The sequence below is a fragment of the Camponotus floridanus genome, unplaced genomic scaffold, assembly GCF_003227725.1.
Source record: "Camponotus floridanus strain SB8 unplaced genomic scaffold, Cflo_v7.5 scaffold16, whole genome shotgun sequence".
Lineage (NCBI taxonomy): Eukaryota > Metazoa > Arthropoda > Insecta > Hymenoptera > Formicidae > Camponotus > Camponotus floridanus.
The window spans coordinates 455,304-478,517 of NW_020229281.1; the positions used below are offsets into that span (position 1 = coordinate 455,304).

Here is a 23,214-nt window from a genome sequence, read left to right on the forward strand (position 1 = left end):
GATAAATAAAATCCAATTAGGATAAATAAATTATTTTTCAACTCACTTGGCTTCCATTTAGAGACAAATTTTTATAATAAGAAAATTAATTAAAATAATATAAATTAAAATTAATTAAAATAAGTTAATTAAAATAAATTAATAAAAATATAATAGGTAAATATAATAGGTAAAATATAATAGGTAAATTAAAAAGTGGAGGATTTATGTATCAAATTTAATGTTTCCAAGAAAAAATTATCTCCAATTTGACGAAAGAATCGAGCGAAAGGTGGCTCGTTGTTAGACGCTTGAGACATCTCGTATACATGAATTAGTGTGAAACGACACCTACTATTACAATAATACCGTCAAAATTTTATAAAATACTGTAAAAGATATTTCATGTTACAAGCTGCGCTAAAAATTGTATCCTAGCTCGAAGAAACAATCGTATTGAACAATCGTGTCCCCGAATTAATTTCTCCGGCGAAATTTTCCGAAAGAGCCGTAGAGGCTTGCAGGAGCACGGCTCGACAGGTGTGGCGCGTCTTCTCGTTGGCTAAGGTGAAACATGGCCCTGAATAAAGCGGGCCGCGCGCGCGCTTATGCGTGGGCATGCGGCTCGCGTGCGTGGGTGCCTCTTCGGCTACCTGGCTCTGCCCCAAGGGCACTGCTCGCGTTGTACATTAGCGAACGCGCTCACGTATCGGGATATCGTTCACGTTTTCGCACTTTTACCTCGCGGCGCACCGAGGCCACCTGAGAGCGATCGATCGGTCGATCGGTCGATCGCACTTTAAAGGAGAAATAAAAGACGAGCGAAACGAGATGCTGGCAGAGTTATGCCGGTAATGAAGAAACACGCGCGACGAGAGAAAGAGAGAGGGATTATCGTCTAGGAATGCCCATTGCGCATCTGGAACGAGGTTGAAGCGCGAGAAACGCGCGCTTTACGCACCGAATTGGTCGAGCAGCAAATAGATGATTATAGTATATCGGGGTTTTCGTAAATCCTGAGAGCACAAATTTGCGCGGATAATCCCGTGACTGCGATTTAGGAGGATGTTTTGTATGTACAATCCCAGCAAAAAGTAGCTAAAAATCAATATGATTTGACAAATATATCCACTTTTGGTGTATTTTGAGTATGAGAAATTGCGTGGAATTTAATTACGTTTTTATTGCGTTTTTATTGAAATATTCCGAATTTTGTTAATCGAAATGATTAACTTTTGACACAGAATTTCGCCTGTGTCAGATACATGGCTAACTTGATTGAATTATATTTAATATCTTTCTAGCCAGTTAGTACTTGTATAATATTATTTGATCAAATATTTCCTCTGTATCTAAACTACACTTTTGCAAATTTTAAACAAATTCTGAATATTATTTCCATGTGTTTTTGTCATTTGAATCGACGTGGTTATACGTTTCCCATAAGAACACATGTTAATTCGGTGCAAATTAAAATTCTTATAACTTGTGAACGCTTTAGTGAATCGATTAAAAAATTATATTGAAGATTCTAAACATATGTAAGGACATTCTGTAGAATTTTCATTAAATTCTCAATATTTTGAAAATAGGTACGAAACATCCTTAAATACGTAGCACGATTACGAATGATGAGTTGCGTTAAGAATCACTTTTAAATAGAAAATCGAACCTTTTACGTCTGATATATACAAAGTTTAAAATCTGTACATTTTTGCGAAGAATTTGCAGGGAAAATTGGTTGAATTCATTAAGAGAGCCTCGGACGTGCGTGCAAGATATATTCCTCGCGCTGCAAAAGTGCGATCTCGCGTTTGTCGTTTTTCGATCCGCGATCGGCTAATTGCGTATACGGTGACAGTGGTTTACGGTAAAGCGCGTCGCTGCATAAAACGTAAATTGTAATTGCAGCTAATGATAGTTTAAAATACTTTTAACGGCGTAATGGACGTTTCGTCGAGGACACAACTGGTTTTGCCATGGCGTTTATGCCGGGGCGTAAAGATTCCGAGAAGAAAATAATGGTACTCTGCGGAGCCTCCGCAGGAATCTCCTTTCCGTTTGCCTTCGTCCTTTGGTATGCGGCCGTGTCTCACAGCGCAGGAATGTATCGAATTTCCAAATTTGGAAACACTCCTGCCCCGCAATTCGTGCCACGACTCCGGTCCCGCGTACACGCACGTTGTACGTTGTACACGTGTATACGTAAAGTATACGCTCGCGTCCGTTTGAGCGTAACTCGCGAATGTTTGCGTCACGAAACATGCGTTGCTTCGATCCAAAATAGCGCGTATGCCTGACAAATGAGTTATTTCTTTAAGCGCGTATCGAATGTCACGGTAGATTGGAAATGTAAACGCGTAATCTGCGAACACGTTTGCGTCATAAAACACGTGCTTTGCTTTGACGTTGAACGATATACCGAATAAATAAGTGACATCCCTCAATTTCGATATTCGCAAAGGAATACGAGTATTTCTCAAGAAAAAAAGAGCAAGATGTAAAAAAAAAGTGTTTACAAAAAAATTAGTATAATTTTCAGGATAATTTTATACAAGCTGAATAAATTAAGCCATGTGCGAAATATTGTGCGATAAAATAGACTCGAGTATTTTAACGAACGAAAGAGAAATATGTGGAAATAAATCTTTTTATAAAACTTTTAGTGCAGCGTGCACACAAGTGCACGCGAACCTGTAATATAAGTCGGAAAGCAAAAATAAATAATAATAATAATATCTGATGAACGATTATGAATTTACACGTGCATGCTCGTAACACGTATAAAATACTTGCAATAATAAATTCGAGTTCCAACGTACTGTAACGTACATACGCACGCACGTGTTCGCGTTGACGCCCGGAGGGTCAATCCTGCCAATATATAATCCCAAAATATTTGGCAGCAAAATCCTTCCGAGCTCGTACAAGCTAGATTTACGTCACGAGTTACGCGCGTTTTATCGAGATACGTAACACAATGCTTAGGGAGAAATAAAGAGAGAGAATAATAAGTTGTAAAAACAAGCTGTATAATATAAATGCGCTATAAAAATTCCTTAATAAAAATGCGATAAAAACTTTGTACGTGCGATGACGATTATAGTAATGTGCATCGATTAATACATAGATTGGCATGACTAGATTTATATGACGATCCGACGTGTCGAATCGTTATATAAAAATGTATATAATAATAATAATAATAATAATTTAGATGAAATATCGATATAAAATAAATTAAAATGTTTGTAGGACAACGTTCGTGATAATTATGTATAATTAAGCGATTTATGCGCATACAAATTGCTCGTTTTATTTAGAAGGTTTAAAAAGAAAAGTCTCGCTTATTCTTCCGATTAATCTAAAGCTATAAAATTACGAATAATAGACGACACGATAAACGCCTAGGGATCCGCTACCAAATGGAATGCGAAGGACGACCGATACCGAGTAGGCTGACGGAGAAGGGGAGGGGCAAGAGAGAGAGAAATCTTTCTAAACACAGACGACGAGCAGATGCAGCGCACCCGATCGCAATCGACCGCGTGCGTACGTGCCTGCGTATCGCGCCACGCAGCTAGCTAGCTATCTCTCTCTCTCTCTCTCTCTCTCTCTCTCTCTCGCTCCTTCCCTCTGAGAAAAGAAGAGTCGCAGAGAGGCGAGAAGTAAACCGGAGAAGAAAGGGATAAATTTCGAGGAACGAAATTTCGAGATTTCGACGAACGGAAAGCGATACAAGGAATGGCTGTGTGCCGCTGTTGTTCGCATTTCGACAGTGCGTAAATGAAAACAGGAACAACTGGCGCTGCCGAATTAATTCCGGGTGTGCGCGATCACGATTTCTCAAAAATTCTTCTTTCGAAATAGAAAAGAAGGAATTTTAAACTCCGATTTACTCGTTTTATCCTCGGATTATTCCATTTGTGAATCGTCCACGAACGATCGCTCATAATTAATAACGAGATTCAACACAGTCTATTGTTAAATTTCAAAGACAAAGAAAAACCACAAACTACTTATATGAATATACATTCGTGTATATCATAAATAAATTATTCGCACATCTTTTTTTATATGCATGCTTGAGTAAAGATTATTGTTTCTCGATTATCTATTCAAATGAATTGAAAATTAGAGCGAAGTTTCTAAAATAATGCTTGCAGAATAGATATTTAAATAGACTTGTTATTAATAAAGAATACACGTTTATGAGAAAAAAGAAATTTTCAAATAATACATGTATTATCATTTTTATATATGCGTGTAAAATTTATATAAAGGATTTCAATATTCCATTTTTAATTTAGCGAGACCTTCGATGATACTTTTATATTTTCGATACGAGACTATAATATCTTTGCGCGTCACTCTAATAATGTGAAAGAAACTAAAAGCGAGCGAGAGAGACTATTTTTAGATCGGTTGCAGGTATGTTATGTACCGGTTGGCCCTGTAAGATGGTGCATTTACACAATAGTAAGCCCACGGTTACGTATACGTATACGTGAATCGTATATACGGACTTTTGAGGCATACGAGTCGCAAATTTTTTTTTTTATTTCGACACTAATACGCGAGTAAATATTAGTTATAATTATACACATATCCTAGTTTCTTTTTATTTATAACCATCGTATAAAGTTCATTGTTACATTTTAATAATTTTTCTGTTTCGATTTTAATCGACCCCTTTCCGATTACACGATGCAATTGGAAAGTCTCGCTCCTGGACCCTTTCCACGCGGTATTCCTTGCCAGGCATTCCTCGGAGAAGACTAGGCGGCCGTTTGTAATCGCGTAAAAAGCGCTGTTTACAAATGCATCGCGTTGACGTTGCCAGACGCTCGGAATAAAAAATTGGCGCCTGACATTTTTACGCCGTCTACGAATCTTGGCGTTTGCATTATCGCGACACTCTCTCTCTCTCTCTCTCTCTCTCTCCCTCCCTTCTGCCATCCCTCCCTCTGCCGAGCTCCATCGCGTTGCGCGTAAACCACGAAGAGATATATGTTTCGCCGGGCGAACATTTCGCGGCGTCACCCCACCGGCACTTTTACGAGGTAGCAATCGTAAATCATACTTTTTTTTCGCGCCGCCAAACGACAGCTTACAAATTGGCCAACAAAACGAGTTCATTCCCAAGTGGCTTAGGCGTTTAACCGAGGGAAAGGGCAGGCCGCATTAACGGGGGTAACAGTAAACCGTCGAAAATGAGCGAAATGATGTCTCTTTTTATTACGCTGCTACTGTTGCAGCGAGAATATAATCTCGCCTCGATTGGATTCACGTTGTATAGTTATTTTATATCGGTACCAATTTTTTCCACAAGACTCACTTTTAAGAAAAGACTTTAAAAGAAAAAACTCGCGCAACTGCATCTCAAATTGTAATATTTGTTATATTTCTCTCGCGCATATACAATCAAACTTTACCGTGACTTTCTAAATTTCCCGACGATTCTCTTTCGATTTATAAATTTTAAGCATCGGTTGAGATGACGAAACATATTTCCATCGACATATATGCATATTATTCGCGATCTTTTCGGCGGACAGGAATGACGCGCGTTTCGATGGACAATGCTTTGACAAGTTTTACAAATTTAACCGAGAGAAATTGGCGCGGCGGGTTTTCGCATCGTCCCTCCGTCGTTCCAATCTCCGGGGCCCAACGACGATAACGACGAAGACGACGGCGGCGGCGTTTCGATTTCCGCGCCGAGACCCGAGCCTGATCGCCAGATTTCTCGCGTTTTTCAGCGAGGCGAGAGAGCGATCGCGCCGCGCGCCGCGCGCGGCCCTGGCGGATGGAATGCGGGCGCGGCGAGTCCCGGCGAGTCCTCGGCGCTCGGCGCTCGGCGCATTGCGCGCCGTATGCTATGGATATATACGCGTACTCGCGCGCGGAACACACTCTGTCGGGTTAAGCGGTGCTCACACGGCTCCTCGACGAGAGCGCGAATGCGACTTGTCTGCCCCCGCTCCTTTCCTCGGAAGTATCTTTGCGAGCTTTCACGAAATGAAAATCCAATTCGGAGACGAGTCTCCAAGAGACGAAGATTAAGGATGTTTCGTACCTATTTTTAAAATTATTGAGAATTTAATGAAAATTGTACAGAATGTCCTTACACGTATTTAGAATCTTTAGTACAATTTTTAAATCGATTCACAAGTTATAAGGATTTTAATTTGCACCGAATTAACACGTGTTCTTATGGGAAACGTATAACCACGTCGATTCAAATGACGAAAACGCATGGAAATAATATTCAGAATTTGTTTCAAATTTGCAAAAGTTTAGATACAGAGGAAATATGTGGTCAATTCCATGCAATTTCTCATATTCAAAATACACCAAAAGTGGATATATTCGTCAATATTGATTTTCAGCTACTTTTTGCTGAGATTGTACATACAAAGCATCCTTAAATTCGCCCAAGATTTTTTTATCGAATCTCCGAGGACGGGACAAGATGCTTTAGAGAACGGGATAATTATGACTCGCATTTAAAAGTGCAAGAGTATCTGTACAATTTTACATCGGTCTAAAAATTCTCTTAATTTCCGAGAAACATTGTACCGTTCCATCTGCGCGGGCATAGATTTTCATAGACACGTAGCGGGATCGTTTGGATCGCGACGAATGCGGAGAATCGCGAAAGATGGACGATAGAATTACACGGGATCGTAGATTATACGTAAGATCGCGAGGACCATCGGCGACGTGTGAAATATATACGAAGGAAAATGTATGTTGGATTCAACGGAGAATATCGCTGGTATGCGGACTATCGCTTAAACGGCTGATAACAGTATCAGGGGGCGGAATTCTTTTTTATAACGATAACAGCTGTCGTTAATCGGTAGTTTAATTTAGCGCAGAGATTTTTACAGAGTATCGTTATCGTTGAAAAACGTTAGATAATGCATCATCTCTCGCTAAAGGACTCTGTTATCCTTTAAACGAAAAAAAGATCGTAAATGATAAAATGCGAAATGTCTCGGAGATTGTTAGATGTATTTTTTATCGATTTTCCGCGACATTTTTCATCGATTTTCATTTAAAATATCGGCTAATAAATAAAGAAATTTAAAAATTGTATTTTAACGCGATTATCCAACATGTAAAAACCACGACAATAATCGACAATTTTTTTATCGTCTATGCTAAATATCGTTTGTCAAGCGTGAACCTTGAAAATTGTCAAGGATTGTAAATGTATCTTTTTAGTTTTTCGGACGCATAAACACGCGTCGCGAGAATAACTTCGCGATTATTTGTGCAAAAAAGAAAAGAGATGAAATTTCATCAAACGGCATATTTATAACACATTTAGTGACGAAACGCTAGAGATTTAGATCAAAGTTGAATTAGCTATCAATTTCTTTCGCGATCGATGCACGCGCCTATAAGCAACTATGTAGCCTCGATCTTCGAGATTGCGATTTGCGCGTGTGTACATACGTGCATACATACACGTGTGTATACTCGATCAAATTTAAGCAGCGTTCACACGCGTCAATCTCGCGCGATTTACACGTCTACGTACGAGATGTCTCGCAAGTTGCACGCTTTCTCTCTACGACAGATATTCGAAACAATGATGCCGTTTTAGAATCGAGGCATCAATTTTTGCTCTCCTCCATTATATACGATTGAGAATCGAGTTGGAACTTTTTGAAAATTTTAAAAATTTGAGAAACGTAAATAAATCAACGCAAATTTTACACAGAGACCTTTATTTCTCTCTCTTTGGGATTGTAATTTAAATTCCAAAATTAGCGGAGATACATCAACCGAGATCCCGCGCTCAACAACTGTTTATAACGCGCTTTTGCTAGCGCTCGATAAAACGGAAATATCCCGGAATGAGGCAATTTTAGCATGCGCGTAATTCCCCTTCTCTGCAAAAAAAAAGAAAAAACTTATTCGCGTTGTGTCTTCGTGCGGGTTTAGAAATCAATTATAAATCATCGGGCGCGTTAATTTTATTCGGTGCTCCAGATCGTAAAGGGATACCTCGAACCGACGATCCTGATTTCGGAATTTTCGCGTATTAAAAACGACGGATGAAAGAGCCTCGCGAAAGAAAAGCCTCGATTCTCCGTATATCCGCCGTAAAATGTATAGAGAAAGCGCGCGATATATCTAACGTGCATTCCCGCCGAATCGCGTATATCTTTGCGAGATCGCGGTCTCGTGCGCGGGAGAAAGGGGGAGAGGGGAGCGGGACACGGTCGTGACGTCGGAGCTCACGCACCCGCTCGCGCGCATCGCGACGCCGCACATGTGCGGGCGAATTTCTCGCTCGCGCTCCGAGATGCGCGAGTCGGGAGAGGAGCTTCTCCCTCGCTCTCTCTTTTTTCTTGTAAATTTTATTCTACGTACCTATCCCGGGGATCGATCCACGTAGTTTTTCGCGTGTTGTGATCGATGAAATACACCTTTCCATCGAAGTCCTGGGCGACGTCCCATCCTTCCGGAAGCGGTATCTCCCCATTCCGTCTCCTTGGCATATTTCACTGCGCTCTAAATCCATCCAAAAGCTCTCTCTCTATCGCCGTGCGATCGACGGGCGCATATCTGTGCGCGCGGGCACCCGCTTCTCGAGCCGCATATACACCTCGCTCGCTCGGCCAACGTGAGAATAGGGGAGAGAAGGGAGGCGAGGAAGGCGCGAAAGGGATAGAGACGGAGAAACGCGAAACGCGAGAGAGAAGAGCCCGGTCGGATGGCGGACAGGTGGAAGGGGGGAAAGGAGCGAGCGAGAGAGGCGGCGGGGAAGCGACGAAGACGGAGACGAAACGTTTCGCGCGCGCGCGCGCGGACACACGCACACCGAGCGTAACGCGACCAGGGGCGTATATGTGTGTGTGCGCCAACTCTTTCGCTCTCTCTCTCTCTCTCTTTCTCTGATTCTCGTTCGCTACTCCGCCATCATGAATACCTCATTATCATAAGCGAAATGACGTCAGAGTCCCCGCCTTCAGATTCCTCTCGAGCGGAATTCCACCGTTAACATAGCTGGCCGTCGAGAAGCGGCGGCGGCCCGAGGCGGCGGGCGGCGAGCGACGGTGACAGTGTCGTCGTGTTGCGTTCGCACGGGTGCATCGATCGGGTGCACTTGGCGTATCATCGCCGCACCACCTTCCCAAGGTGGTGGCCCGAGTGGCCTTCCTCTTCCCGCTTCCTCTTTGCCGCTTCTTCCTTTCGCACTCGCGCACACTCGAGTAATCTCGCTCGCATTCGACACTCGCTCCTTCTCGATTCGAGATTCTCACCACAGAGAGGACGAACGATAAGGAGAAAAACGAAACACCCCGAGATTCTCGTCGCGCACTCTCGTCGCTTAACCTCCTCGGTCGCGTCCTCGATTCGCACAACTTTCACCCCCCGCGAATCGCGCTCCCTCGCCGAGTGTCACCTCGAGATGTTCGCCGACGACGTACATACACACTTGGCGCGCTCGAGTTTCAAACTGACGGGAGCTCGACCCCACTGTCGGAATCGTCCGCGAATTGACGTTCGACGATCGCTCGCGACCGCGCGCGCGATTTGACCCGCGTGAACGTTGCCGCGCACCGTTCCGTGCAATCTCCCTGCGTGCCGTGCCGGACGCTACAGCGACGACGTCGTGTCTCTCGTGGCGGCGGCGGCGGCGGCGACGGTGGCGGTGGCGGTGGCGGCGGAACGGCCCGCGACCCGTTTTAAGCGACGCGCGCTATCGCCGGCTTCGTACGGCGGCGGAGCACGTTTCACCGTGTTCCCTTTTCCTCGTTGCATTAGCCGCGACTGTAATGCTAATGCCGAGCAGCGGATCTTGACGTTTTTCGCACGCAGGAATGTGGGAACTCGACGCCCTCTCTCGGCGCGTGCGAGAGGACAATCTACCGTTTGTTTTTTTTCCTTTTTCTTTTCCAAACTCCCGTTCCGGCTTAATTTCGCGTTACGCGGACGACGATACCGCCAGCGGTGGATCGCCCCGCGCAATCTCGTCGAGACGGTCAAGGAGGATCGCACCTTCGCGATACAGGCCGGGAATAATCCGCGCCTTGGCGCGGAATATTATGTACACCAGGTTTCTCGCGATAAATACGCGACGGACGATTTTCTCGTTTCCGACGATACTACCACCTCGCGTCAGCTTTCGAACATGCCGAGTGTTTGAGACATGCCACTGGACGTTCATGCCGCGCGCGGATCTGGCGATACCTCTCGCTCTCTCTCTCTCCCGCTCGCGCTCTATCTGTTCTCGTCTCCACTCCCCGAGCCCCTCGTTCCTTTCCGCAAGAACATCCCCTCCACCACGGCCGCCCCGTCTCCGTTCGACTCTCGACGCTCGTCCTCGTCGCCCTCTCCTTGTTCCACTCGCCACTCGTCGACGATCATTCTCGATCCTCGTCGCGCTCCCGCCGACGTCTCACTCTTTCTCTCTCTCTCTCTTTCTCCCACCGCCGTCGGTAAGCCCGTGTGTCTCTGACCGCTGCGCATGAGAGGCAGCGGGAATAGACGAACGTGTTGCCCTTTCGGCAGCCTCGCATATTTGCCGCTATGCCGCTCGAATGGCGCCACTCTACGATTCGTGGGCGCAGGTGCACCTCGGGACTCGGAATTGTTTCGAGTACGAAAAAGGAACACGCGGCAAGGGGGACGTCAATGACAAGCTCCGACAGAGTGTAAAGAATCTGAAAAATGAAAAAAAATTAAACGTTACTTTTGTAAAGAAATTTTAATAAATTTAAAATTCGAATGTTACGATTATCGATCATCTGGCGTTTAAAAATTCGATTTACGTACACCCTGTATTTAAATACGCGCTGCTCTATTAAACAGCGAATACGCGTTGGGTTGTTTGTTGAAATAAAATTTTATTTCATCGAAGAATTCAACCTAGACGCGTAGGTAGATGACGAAACATTAGCCTAATCAACGGAAAGATTTAAAAAAATTAAATGTAAATTTACAAGTATCTTTTCTCAGAAAGAAAACAACGTATGTACGACGATTGCTGAAGCATACGACCGTCTCGTAAACGAGACGCAACGCGTACATTATACATGTACCTAGGCTTAAAGCGCAGCTGCAAAGAACGGACCCACGCTTTGACGCAGCCCTGAACCAATCCCGTCGCATGCGCAATAATCTCCGTTAATGCCACGAAGGCTTATGCGAATTCGACGTTCGACGTGCCAAACATGCCTCTCCGATGACTTTGTCGTCCACGTGACCGCAATGTTTGGCACGTACATACACAAACAAACCCGTGCACGGTCTATATACACGTATAATAAATTGGAACATATGTTGATACGTGTTTGCGTTTTACTGCTGAACGAGTTTCATCTCCCTTAGACTTGCGACGAAGGGCATCTCAACGTATTTCTGCAGACTCATTTTAATCTCGAACGTAGAAATTGTGGAAGATATAAACGTTTTTCTAGGATTTTGTAAGCTTCAACGAGAGATGGTAACGTCCGATAGCGACACCGACTTTGAAAGCGCGGACGAGGAGTTGGATCGTAATAGGCCTCCCAAGAAGGACAGCCGAGTCACTTATTGGACATCGTCGACGGTCGATTCCGAATCGGATGACGATGCCGAATACTTTCAACGTCCGCTTTACAAAAGTTCCAATTGGCAAAGAAGAAAAACCGCGCGATCGAATGTGACAACGGGTCAAGAGACACTCGTCAGTGATAAGGATGATAAAATTGCTGGTAATGTCAAAGGTGACGACAATGTACATATGGTCAAGTCGATAGAGACTTTTAATAACCAAGAGGATACATCGCCCATCGAATTGAAAAAGTCACTTTGCTTAACTTCATCGATATCGGTAAAGGACAAAAATGCTCAATTTATGGCAGACGACAGTTTGATTGTAAAATCAGATGATACCATGTCTAAAATGGAAGCAAAGGCTGAAAAAACCTCCGAAATAACGCAACAACGAAACTCGTCTCACCAATTGGGTACAAAAAAATTGGCAACCAAAATTACAAAGGATAGTAACGAGGAAAGTACAGAGTGTTTGAATAAAAAATCTTTACAATCTACGTGCAAAGATACAAAATGTGAATTGCAGAAAAACAATCAATCGACAGATGACGAGTGTAAACCAACAGGTACAAATGATTTGTCAGAAATGGACATGCCAGAGGAATTAAAGTCGAATAAAAAATTTAAAGAAGTTTTTCAGCCTGAAGGATGGGAAGGACTTGAGAATGACATCGAATTGCCGGACGAATTGATGGAAGAGAAATTAGAGCCTGTATTGGAGAGATTATCTGTGGCGAACAAAGAACCGGAAAGTCCTTTAGGAAACTGGAGTAGTTGGGGAAATTGGGATGTAACTACGCTACTTAATACAGCTACAGCAAGTGTTTCTACTCTGACTACTCGTGTGTCTCAAGGACTTACACTTTTGGAAGATACGATAGGAATACAGGATTCTAGAGAACTGGCAGAGATAAAACAGGATGAAACTGCAGTACTCGATGGTACAATATCTAGCATAACTTTTATATAGCATTGCGAATGGTATACACATAATTTTTTTTATTTATTGTGTTACATTTATGAAAATATCTTATTTTTTTATTAGATATAACTCAATTGCATATATGAAGATGATAGTCTATGTATAACAGTTGTTTTGATTAAAACTTGTCAATTTCATATTAATAGATGCAGATTCAGAAACTCGAGAAAAGGAAAATCAATCGTATAGTACATTTGGATTTGGAAATTTGATATCAGGAGTATCTTCGATTACAAAATTGGTTGAATCTACTGGCAAAGAATTTACTAGCAAAGTTATGACAGGTGGTTTAGATACATTGGAGGCTATTGGGAAGAAAACGATGGAAGTATTGCAAGATGGTGATCCTGGATTAAAAAAGAAAAGAGCCTTCTTTATGAACGAACCTGAAAAACCAAATTTATCGCAAATTCTTAGAGAAGCAAAGGAAAAAGCTGAGATTGAGCAAAAAACAATCGAGGAACGCCAATTGGCGAGAAAAGTTCATTTCGAGAGCCTTTTTGACGATTATCAAGGACTTGTTCACTTGGAAGCTCTAGAAATATTATCAAAACAGAGCAGTATGAAAATTCAGCAATATTTAATTGAATTAGACGCAAACGAATTGACCTCTGTGCAAGAAACGTTGGAAGAGATTAAACAACTTTGTAATTTGAATGACATAGATGATGAAGATAATAAAAATAATAAAGATTTAAAGGACAAATTGGAGAGCGCTTGTCATGATCTTGGTGTCGACATTACTTACGAAAAACTATATAATGTAAGAAGATAATATCTAGCGGCAGGATGTTTTTTATTGTCACATTGTAAACATTCAAACAGCATCTAATGTTGTCGATATTTTCAGGTTTGGATAGAAACGAAAAGTTATCTTACATCATCTTTGACAGATACGGATCAAGAAATCTTTCAGAATGCTATATCAACTCTAGCACAGTTTACAGCATTTTCCATAGAAAGATTTCATAAAACAGCTGAATTGCTGTTAATCAAGGAACGACGCAGTACTGTGAACGAAGCTGACGCTTTGGTGCAACTTACCAATATTCTGTCTGATCAGATTAACTTATTAGCCAATTCATTTTATGATACATTACGTCAACTTGCTGAGACTGTAGAAAAACCGAATAATATTGAAGCAAATTTGGAAAGGATTTCGTCAGAAGTGAGTTCTCTTGTGTAAATCATGTAGAGCATACATATGCACACAATAATTATAATACTATTATAAAAGAGCTTATTCTTTTCACACAGGCTTGTAACGCAAATTCATATATTCAAGATGCCTTCAAACTTCTCATCCCTATTCTACAAGTTGGTGCAATCTGATAAAATATTATAAAAATATAAAGGAATTTTTTATATATACCTTATATTTACCTACATAGACGATATAATTAAATATATTTTCAATTATTGATTATAGCGATTTCACAAATACTTTCCATTTTACCCGTTTTATTTAACATTTATATTCAAAAGAGAGGGACCAATTTATTAGCTCAATATATTTACACATATTGTTGTTATTAATCTTTATATTATGTTATCATCGTTAAACACAAAATAGATATATAAATATAAATAAACCAGAATATTAATAAAATAATAATAGAAAATTATTTTAATACATCTGTACTTTTCTTAGAATATTGCTTCTCTCTCGAAATTAAATTTTAAATACGTGACAATATAAAAATATGACAATTGATGTAAGATACACATGGAATATTTGTAAAATATGAATTTAAATAAAAGTATCACACATTACAATGTACACTTGATGTACAATGTATTAAAAAAATATTATAATAATCATGCTCAATACTGAATATGTAATTTTTAAACACACTTGTTCTAATATTATCAACGATAAAGAAGACTTTCAACTTGAGTTATAAAAAATATGGGTCATATAAAAATTATCATGTCTGAAACAAACGATCAATGTTTCCCTCTTTTATTACCAACGGGGGGCTTTTGTAGTTGAAAGTTTGAGCCGCTTCCGTTCACTGGCAATGGTGCAGTTAAATTAATCGGCGCGTTAAAATTTAAGCTTGCTGTTGGCGGTTTCATGGATGAGCCTATAGTAATGTTACTAGCAGACGATACCGGAGTCGAACTTTCCCAAACTGTAACAATATATTTATATCATTACATTTTATTCATTTATCGACATGGAGGCAAAACATGTATAATGGCTAAAGGCATGGAATATTTTTTACAGTTTATTAAAGATATAGTAAATATATATATATATATATATATATATATATATATATATATATAAAATATATATATAATAAAATATAATTTCCAAAAATATAGAGCCAATTTCGTCATTTTTATTTTTAGAGATTATCATTTGTTAGTGAATCATAATCTTGAATTGATACATTCTAGCATTAATTGATATTTCTGTATTAGCACATTTATAAAATTCTTTATAAAATTTTATCTAATTTAACAATTTTTTTGAGAGATTTTCCTTTTCAAACTCGATTGAAACAATGCAGACAAGTATGTACTTTAAATATCTTTACATACATTCTACAGAGTTTGTTTGAATCCATGAAAGATTTGAGATGATACATCTCCTAATTAATATCTATATTTGCAAGCATTACCATATAATATTAATAAAGCCAAAAGCAATTAAAGCACATACAAGTAATGACGCTTTATTTTTGTTAGAAAGCGTAAATTTAAAGATGAATCTTTCGAGATAACGTCTAAATGCAAAGTATATAAAAGAGATTAATAATATCGCGTTATAATTGTCTACATAAAATTTATAATTGATCACCCTGTGTAAGAGGTATATATATATATATATATATATATATATATATATATATATATATATATATATATATAGGCAAAGAAAAGCGTGTTACCCCTTTCCCGTAATCAACATAAAGAAACTGAAATAAAAATTTAATACCTTAATAATTAAACTACAGCCTCTACTTTTTTCCTGGAAAGGCAAAATAAAATCAGATAATACAGATAAAAAAAAGCTCAAAGTTAAGAATATTTGTCAAATAAGAGAAAGGGAAAAAAATAGACAAAATAATTATAAACACTTGTTAATTCTATTTAGTAATAAATGACGTTATATGTTAGTAAATTCTACCTCATAACTAGATCCACGCAAGACCTGAAGGTAGCAAATCTTTAGGGGGGAAGGGGGGTAATTAAAATTAAATTCATTTCTTACAAATCTCTTACTCGTAGCTCGAGGATATAGAATTACAAAAGAATCAACAAGGCCTATTTACCTAAAGGATTTCGTGTTTCATAACTTGCCGGCCGGTTCGTGCTTAATGTCGTTGATGACAAAAAGCTTTTATTTCCTGTAATAACCTTATGCATTAACCTTATTTTCAAGACTTACAATGTTCAAGTTATTTTGAAACGTGCATAAAACATTATTACCTGGTCCAAAAGGAGTGGGACCGCTCGTGATCTTTTCGATACTGTTACGACTAGGTTTTCCGCTTGCTTTGATGCTATCAAAAACATTGGTATTATCCTTTAATACATATTTCCTGAAATTGAGATATTGTTCTTTCTGTTGTTGCACCTTGGCATGCACACTTTGCAATCGACCAGCAACCGCGACTAGGGACTCGTGAAGCTTACTCATAGCCATTGTCAATTCTAATGGAAATAAGCAGCAATGCATGATTAAGGATATTTCTAATGGATTCAAGTGAATATATTTAATGAAAGAATTGAGAAACATACCCTGTGGGGTTAATGTTCTCGGCGCCATCATAGCCTGTATATGTTTTTCCGTTGTCTCAATTTGTGATCTGAATAACATCAAATCATGCTCAAAGCTTTCAGCTAATTCCATGAAAAATTGAAGGGGCGCATTATTTTCATATTGCAAGCCTGGCGGAGTATCGTGAGTTCTTTGAGCTATTTCGGAACTTTGCAATGCCTTTGCCGTGTCTTGTTTTAATTTATCAGCCGAAGAACGATCCCGTTGCACTGAGCCAGATAAGGTAGATAAGATTTCCATTAAAGATGCTGTATCTTCCGCGCATCGATTCAACGGTCTAGCCGAACCCCTCGCGATATCTGAAGATAGGCCTTTCTGCATTTTTACAAACTCCCTATAAAATACGATTATTTTAATATTGCGTAAACATATCTTACATGTACAAATCTCAAGATATAATATTACTTGAATTTATCTATTGTTTGCATAAGCTCGTTTGGCAGTAGATTTTCTTTGGCAGCTGTTGAACTACTATTTCCTTGAGAAAGACCTTTATTGTTAACCGAAACATCTAAGCCACCGAGTCCTTTATTTGTATTGGTAGTAGTAGTTGCGGCGATTGTTGGTTTAGCACCCAATAAAGTACTTCCACTATTGGACCCAAATAAAGAAGCTGCATATAAATGACAATTGTATGACACTAAGAATAAATTTCCCCTTGTTTTAGGAAATTAGACTAATATAATGTACATACTATTGGTAGTAGCTGTACCAAAAGTTAAACTTCCTGTTGCTGTTGTGTTAGACGTTCCACCAAACGTTAGAGCATTTGTTGTAGCTGGTGTGCCAAAATTAAGACCCGCAAATAATGGTGCGGAGGTTGTAGGGGCGGGAAATAAACTAGGAGCAGGTGTGGTCATTGTAGTAACTACATTGGTGCCTAGAAGCAAACCGCTGCTTTGCGCTTGTGTAGATGTTGTTGTTGTACCGAATCCGAAATTAAGACCTATAGACGTCGTTGGGGCGGGCAGAGCGCCAAATGTTAATGTGCTAGACGTTGGGGTTGTGCTGCCGAACGTGTTTGTCAAACCAAAGCTCGTTGCTGTTCTGGATAACAAAAACAATTATACATGACAATGAAGCGCTTAATCTTTTTTCTTTTGCGGAAAATAATTTTACATCTAAATATTAAATATATATTTAATGAGCGACGAAATATACGCTTTATCTTCAATATTAAAAATTATTGAAACTACAATATAATCTTTAATACTATTTGAAGGTTAACATTGATTATATTTACTTTTGAGTCCCGAATCCAAAACTCGTGGCACTAGAAGTGACGGCTGGATTTCCGAACGTGAATGCCATATCGTCAATAACAAACGATTGTATCCACGATTATAGTAAAGAATCTATTTACAATATAAATACGCGTCACACACAATTATCGTAACCATCCTTTTTCATGTTAGTCGGAATAGTCGGCATACGCCATAGATGATAAATTTTTATATAGAACTTGCACCGCATATGATATTTTTATATCCAATAAGAATGTGTGCTTTCTAGGGATTTTAGTCTAGTAACATGCTCATCATACAAAATAATTTTTGTTATAACAAATGATCGTATATATCGATGTCAGATGCGGTTCAATTCAATTTATTCGCGCATGTATCTCATTTTTGTATGATCATGTATTTATTGTAATTAATATTCAATTATTCTCATATATTTCATTTCTCGCAGAATAAGCTTAGCTGATACGTCTATGCGTCATGGTACTTACATTTTCCGATTAAGAATATTGATATAAATCTGTACATATATTTTGTTCCAAGATACTTTTTTAATTACGGATATTTTTGTAATTACAGATTGAAAAATATACTTTTAGAAAAAGCACGAATATGAACGCATTTATTCTGGAAACATTTGTTTATATGGAAGATAAAGAGGATGATTTATGATACATTAAATATATTGATAAAGAGTACAGTTCCGTTGAAATATTAACGTCTTTTATTGTACATATGTTTTGCAATATTATTCGTGAATCAATCTAATTATTTCCGATCCATCAGAATATTGGTCGATATTAGCAAAAAAGTTACTGCTGCATAGTTTTGTGGAAATATGTATAAACATCATCAATAATCAGGCACCATCAATAAATTACCGATACATAATCAGTACTTATAATGCTAACAGGATAAGCTGATTATCACAAAGTAAAAAATGGATGAAATATTAAAAAGCTATTATATTATAGTAGTTTCTCTATATATAAATGACATAAAAACTATTTGTATAACTATATATTGTATACAGACATATTTTTATATACATTAGAAGTCATGGTAATATAATGTTTCCAGCCTCTGCTTATTGTAATACCACCACACACATCTATCTTCTAGTGTATCTTAAGTTATTAATACTACCATATATCAGGAATGCATAATATTACAACATATTATATTTTCTTCTAGTTAATATTGTACAATAGAAGGAAAAGTTTTGTAAAAATATGTCTAACATAAGAATATTTTAAAGTATTATAAGTAAAGTAAAATATTGTTATCGTTAACTTGGTCTCGCTATCCAAAATCATTAAACATTCCTGATAAAATGTAGGGTCTCTATAAGTTATCACAATGTGCAATTGTTTCTTGATACAACTTTCTTTTTATAAAAAAAAGGAAACAAAAGTACTTGTATGAATAATGTTACCTGGACAATTTTATATACAATTATAAAAAAATAAAAAAGTCTTATAGATGATACAACACGCTTAGAAAATGCATGTTGAACCTTAGGATACTTTATACACTAAGATCTGTCTTTGGAGGCTCTATTCTTAACGAATAAATTATCATATATATACATATATATATACAATATATATATATATATATGTGTGTGTGTGTGTGTGTGTGTGTGTGTATGTAATTCTGTGATAATCGAAATTTTAATTACATTATGTGTAATTAATTATATTATAAATATTATATTAATCTCTTTTGGTATTGTAATATATATATGTATATATATAATATCACAAAAATAAATATTTAGAATCAATATTACATCTTGCTCAATATTTTAGCATACAAACAGATTTGTTAAATAAACGATCAACAGTATTAAAAGAGAAATATATAATATATATAGATACATTTTTTTAATTTTTTAAATATATGTATCTTTGTTTTTTTGAAAGGTAGGAATGTGCAATCTGTTTCAAAGAATTGTTACTTGTATCACGTTTTTTTATATATATAATCACAATCGAGCAAGAAATCAGTGACGGTTCTCCCGCATCATATTTTTACTTTAAAGATACACAGAAATAGAAAAAAGAAAAAAAGGATCGGTACGACATTAGCGTTCTTTCTTTGTGCTATTTAAATTGCCGTTTACGTTGCATTGCATTTTTCGGAAGTAAACCCAAGATCGCATGCATTGCCAAATGTTCTTCCCCATGTCCGCTAAATTGCAAACTATCAAGGACGGCGATTCGTATTTATTAGGAACAATACCATCAACGGATGATTCAAAAAAGCTAAATAATGGAAACCAGATTCTAGTTCTATTCGAGTCGCGCTGCATCAATGCTTGATTGTTCGCTAAAGTATGATAATAAAGGAATAATCGGGAAGTTATATAAAATGCTACGAAAACGTCAATGGAATAATGCTCATGCGCCGCTAGAATGAAGAAAATACCAAACATATTGAGCATCCATGTAAAAGTATGCAAAAAATACAAGTGTCTTGGAGTATCTGTAATAGAAAGTAAATATATCAAAATGTATATTTATAAATTACAGCTTCTTTTTGTCGAGAAGTAATACTGTTACTTACATTCTGTGATGAAAAAATTAAGCATAGTTAATGCTACCGTATGTCCACTAAACATGTAATCTCCACAAGTTCTTACACCTTGAATAGACATACCGGCACCTCGCCAAATAACATAAGCCATTGCTATTTTATTATACAACTCGATATATGCAGAACTAAAAAAAAGAGAATGTAAATATATATTATTTATATTTAGAAAAGATATTGTTATATATATTAATATGCTTTCTATCTCTCTATCTTTATCGTTTTATCTCACCTTGACCAATCTTCTGGGACTTTACGTGGTTGACATTGTAGATGCGCACCCGGCACCGATAACGAAGTAATGATCATTGTTACGCATCTTAATAGGAAGACTGTGCCCGACAATGCGAAAAATCGCCGTAGTAAAATGAATCTGTTGCACATTTAATAAATTATTCACTATTAAATTATATTCTTGTATATTTTTAAATGGATTTATAATTTTCTTTACCTATACTTGTGAAATATAAGCACAACAAGCCATATTGCAAAGAGCAAAGTTCCAGTGACCTCACACATATCGAATGCCCAAGGGATATGAGGTACATTATCTAAGAATATATCTGGCAATGGAGGATACTTCTTCATATCAGGCACTCTGTCATGGACAATAACCATCACAAAGGCAGTTATCCATGTGACGATAAACAAATATCCCAAACTAATAACTGTCTTCCAAATTTCAGGTGGTAAATGAGAAGCATGTCCATCGTCTGATACAGAAGCTGAATAAAACTCGTGCTCTATAGATCCCTCATTATTTAAACCAGTAGTGGACATCTACAGTAAGATTATTTCAAATGTAGCGTTTCATCTATTCTTCTGTCAAAAAAGCATTAATTGGAAGAAATTTCTATTTACTTCATGTTTCGGCGGAGTATAAAAATTTGGCGAAGGAGACAAATCCATATATCCCAAGTCGAATAAAGCGGCAACATTGTCTCTTTGCAATTGTTTTATAGTGAGATATAATTTTTTTATAGCACCAATTTTCTTTATACTCAAAATACTTGATTTTAAGTCTTCTTCCTTTAGAGTCAACAAGACTTTTCCATCAATTTCGTGAAAATAAAATAAATCTGCATACTCCTCGTAACCATTTCTTATGAGCCATATCTTTACATCGGTGCATGTCCATTCGATAACGTTTCTCACTGTCAAATCCATATTGTTGAAGCGTATTTATCCTGTATAAAGGAAAAATTTTAGGTATTAGATTAAGATTTATATCAACACAAACCAATTATCTTATTATAGCAAGCGAATAACTTTCTGCTGTAGCAATCCTTTTCCCAATTACATAGCGTAGCATTTAACATAGTAATATAGTACTGTTAGAATTTTATGTAGTAATGTTAGAATTGGATAGAAATGTATAGTAAACAAAATGCCATGTGACAAGTCAAGCGTTTTATCGCAAAGTGATGCCGGTTCGATTTAGAAAGCTATAGGACAGTGTATACTTAACCTCGTGCTGAGAACATTAAATAGCCTACCTGACGAAAAACTGTGCATCAGAACCGTCGACGATATCTTATCAGAGCATTTTCGTGCGTTTAACGTGCATGCCACCATGCCACCACAATTATTTTTATCGAGGTAAATCATACGTTGGCAGTATTTACATTAACACGCACAACGAAGCCATCGATCGCGATGTAGCGCAAATCGGGATCTACTAATTACTACTGACACTGTACTCCGCGGCCTCATTTAGCGATGTACGATGCAACAATGCAATATTATTTATGTCGCGTTGTTATTGCGCGAGAAATATTATTAGAGCGCTTGGAACGCTCGATAAGGAAGGCTTATTGTTAATTGTGCGTTGCCGCTGTTGTGCTTGTGCTGCTGAGATCAATGCGATAACAACATTCTTAGAATGACGCGATACCAAGCGTATGACAAAGTACACAAAATGATTCACACATTTTCCGCACAGAGATAAAAAAAATTATTTACGAGAGAGTATTTCTCTTGGATCTCCGCGTGTATTATTTTTCCCTTCACTCCATCAAACAATAATGTTACAGTGGGGTTATATCGCATGACTTATTCATGACTCTGAATTACTTTATAAATTATTTATACGATAATTATGAAGCACGCACATATTTTAAGTTTGAACGAAGAAAAAAGAGAGATTATTGAAAAATGAGAAGAATATTGGTATAAATCAAAAACAGATATAGAACAGATCACAATATTACTTAACTTACTCTTTTTATACTTTATTTCTATATAATTATAAAAGTCGTGGAAATTTAATTTTAAGAAAACATTTATTTAAAACAGAGTTGTACAGATTAATGTATGCGTGTAATTCTTGTGGAACAAAATGTATATATATTGTGCTATAGAAATAGCGGCTTTATATAATTAAATTCAAGAGCAAGAGTAATGTACGTTATGAATCAACCAGATGTATTTTTACGTATTACGATATATTTTTGATTTCCTTTCCCGCCTTTGCTCTTTCTCGCTCCTAGATTGGACAAATTTTATACTATACATTACGAGAATCGTTTTTTTCTATTATGAATTTTGTGTGCATGATACGCTTATTCGTGATGTTAAAAGACCGTATTAAAGAAACCGTTATTTAAAATAGCAACGTCCTGTTGCTTGCACTGTACTTTTTCATTTCCTTCTCTCATGCCTTGTTTCTTTCCTTTCCAGTAAGTAATGTTTTATCTTATTTTTTTATTATTTTTTACTTTATATAAAGGAGAACGTATGAAAAATTAATATATCTGTTAATTTCAGCTGATGTGTGCACCTGTCAAACGAGATGAACATATGATATACATCGCAGATAATGATCGAGAAAGAGAAACGAAAAAATAAGAGCAATCGAAACGAATATAAATTTAATCCTACGTGTTGGCATTCGCCTCGAAAAGGCCATTGTCTGTAGGCCTTTTTTTCATCGTGCCTACGACCGTTGGATGACGATCTCTTGTCGTCTAACGTGTAATGTGTAACCCAATTTAATAGCCGTGACTCCGACTCCGACTCTTGGACGGGGTCGACGGTCGACGTCATCAACCGATCACCAACAC

General features: G+C 37.9%; 4 protein-coding genes across 9 annotated transcripts in view; 1 reads left to right on the forward strand and 3 right to left on the reverse strand.

Moving 5' to 3' along the window:
• The window catches only part of LOC105251214 (protein kibra), a 53,926-nt gene extending 43,562 nt beyond the window's left edge, over positions 1 to 10,364 (reverse strand). The window contains exon 1 of the mRNA XM_025406989.1: positions 8,371 to 10,364. Coding sequence (XP_025262774.1) covers positions 8,371 to 8,498 — 128 coding nt within the window. The 5' untranslated portion in view covers positions 8,499 to 10,364. The remainder of the gene's footprint in view (positions 1 to 8,370) is intronic.
• Positions 10,365 to 11,030: 666 nt separating this feature from the next.
• LOC105251213 (protein FAM114A2) lies at positions 11,031 to 14,042 on the forward strand. Of its 3 annotated transcripts, none has more exons than XM_011257825.3 (5): positions 11,033 to 12,107; positions 12,174 to 12,482; positions 12,670 to 13,286; positions 13,374 to 13,691; positions 13,781 to 14,042. In XM_011257825.3, exons 1-5 carry the CDS (start codon positions 11,447 to 11,449, stop codon positions 13,853 to 13,855), a joined length of 1,980 nt encoding a protein of 659 aa, XP_011256127.1. In that variant the 5' UTR covers positions 11,033 to 11,446; the 3' UTR covers positions 13,856 to 14,042. The 3 variants fall into 3 exon arrangements, with proteins under 3 accessions (XP_011256125.1, XP_011256127.1, XP_011256126.1); XM_011257824.3 differs by having other exon boundaries at positions 11,034 to 12,107; positions 12,171 to 12,482; XM_011257823.3 differs by having other exon boundaries at positions 11,031 to 12,482.
• Positions 14,043 to 14,215: 173 nt separating this feature from the next.
• Positions 14,216 to 17,744, reverse strand: LOC105251215 (probable nucleoporin Nup58). 3 transcript variants are annotated; one of them, XM_011257830.3, is made up of 8 exons: positions 17,560 to 17,744; positions 17,011 to 17,363; positions 16,722 to 16,929; positions 16,277 to 16,650; positions 15,965 to 16,189; positions 15,808 to 15,882; positions 15,471 to 15,503; positions 14,479 to 14,658 (listed from the first exon to the last, which is right to left on the reverse strand). In XM_011257830.3, exons 1-7 carry the CDS (start codon positions 17,625 to 17,627, stop codon positions 15,493 to 15,495), a joined length of 1,314 nt encoding a protein of 437 aa, XP_011256132.1. In that variant the 5' UTR covers positions 17,628 to 17,744; the 3' UTR covers positions 14,479 to 14,658; positions 15,471 to 15,492. The 3 variants fall into 3 exon arrangements, with proteins under 3 accessions (XP_011256130.1, XP_011256132.1, XP_011256131.1); XM_011257829.3 differs by lacking the exon at positions 15,471 to 15,503 and adding an exon at positions 15,663 to 15,686 and having other exon boundaries at positions 14,502 to 14,658; XM_011257828.3 differs by lacking the exon at positions 15,471 to 15,503 and having other exon boundaries at positions 14,216 to 14,658.
• A 1,727-nt stretch (positions 17,745 to 19,471) lies between these two features.
• LOC105251218 (sphingomyelin synthase-related 1) lies at positions 19,472 to 23,209 on the reverse strand. Of its 2 annotated transcripts, none has more exons than XM_011257833.3 (6): positions 23,033 to 23,209; positions 21,014 to 21,339; positions 20,604 to 20,932; positions 20,385 to 20,525; positions 20,126 to 20,280; positions 19,472 to 20,044 (listed from the first exon to the last, which is right to left on the reverse strand). In XM_011257833.3, exons 2-6 carry the CDS (start codon positions 21,317 to 21,319, stop codon positions 19,644 to 19,646), a joined length of 1,332 nt encoding a protein of 443 aa, XP_011256135.1. In that variant the 5' UTR covers positions 21,320 to 21,339; positions 23,033 to 23,209; the 3' UTR covers positions 19,472 to 19,643. The 2 variants fall into 2 exon arrangements, with proteins under 2 accessions (XP_011256135.1, XP_011256134.1); XM_011257832.3 differs by lacking the exon at positions 23,033 to 23,209 and adding an exon at positions 21,649 to 22,290.
• Between the last annotated feature and the right edge of the window lie 5 nt (positions 23,210 to 23,214).

What these genes read in the sequence shown, in the direction of transcription:
- LOC105251218 (XM_011257833.3), bottom strand. Translation starts at nt 21,319, where the DNA reads ATGGATTTGACAGTGAGAAACGTTATCGAATGGACATGCACCGATGTA. An exon ending in ATACTCCGCCGAAACATGAA is followed by an intron (nt 20,933 to 21,013) that starts GTAAATAGAAAT and finishes ATCTTACTGTAG; the next exon opens with ATGTCCACTACTGGTTTAAA. An exon ending in CTTATATTTCACAAGTATAG is followed by an intron (nt 20,526 to 20,603) that starts GTAAAGAAAATT and finishes AATGTGCAACAG; the next exon opens with ATTCATTTTACTACGGCGAT.
- LOC105251215 (XM_011257828.3), bottom strand. Translation starts at nt 17,627, where the DNA reads ATGGCATTCACGTTCGGAAATCCAGCCGTCACTTCTAGTGCCACGAGT. An exon ending in CAAACAATAGATAAATTCAA is followed by an intron (nt 16,651 to 16,721) that starts GTAATATTATAT and finishes CGTATTTTATAG; the next exon opens with GGAGTTTGTAAAAATGCAGA. An exon ending in TCCCACTCCTTTTGGACCAG is followed by an intron (nt 15,883 to 15,964) that starts GTAATAATGTTT and finishes AGGTTATTACAG; the next exon opens with GAAATAAAAGCTTTTTGTCA.
- LOC105251213 (XM_011257823.3), top strand. Translation starts at nt 11,447, where the DNA reads ATGGTAACGTCCGATAGCGACACCGACTTTGAAAGCGCGGACGAGGAG. An exon ending in TGAAACTGCAGTACTCGATG is followed by an intron (nt 12,483 to 12,669) that starts GTACAATATCTA and finishes TCATATTAATAG; the next exon opens with ATGCAGATTCAGAAACTCGA. An exon ending in TGGAAAGGATTTCGTCAGAA is followed by an intron (nt 13,692 to 13,780) that starts GTGAGTTCTCTT and finishes CTTTTCACACAG; the next exon opens with GCTTGTAACGCAAATTCATA.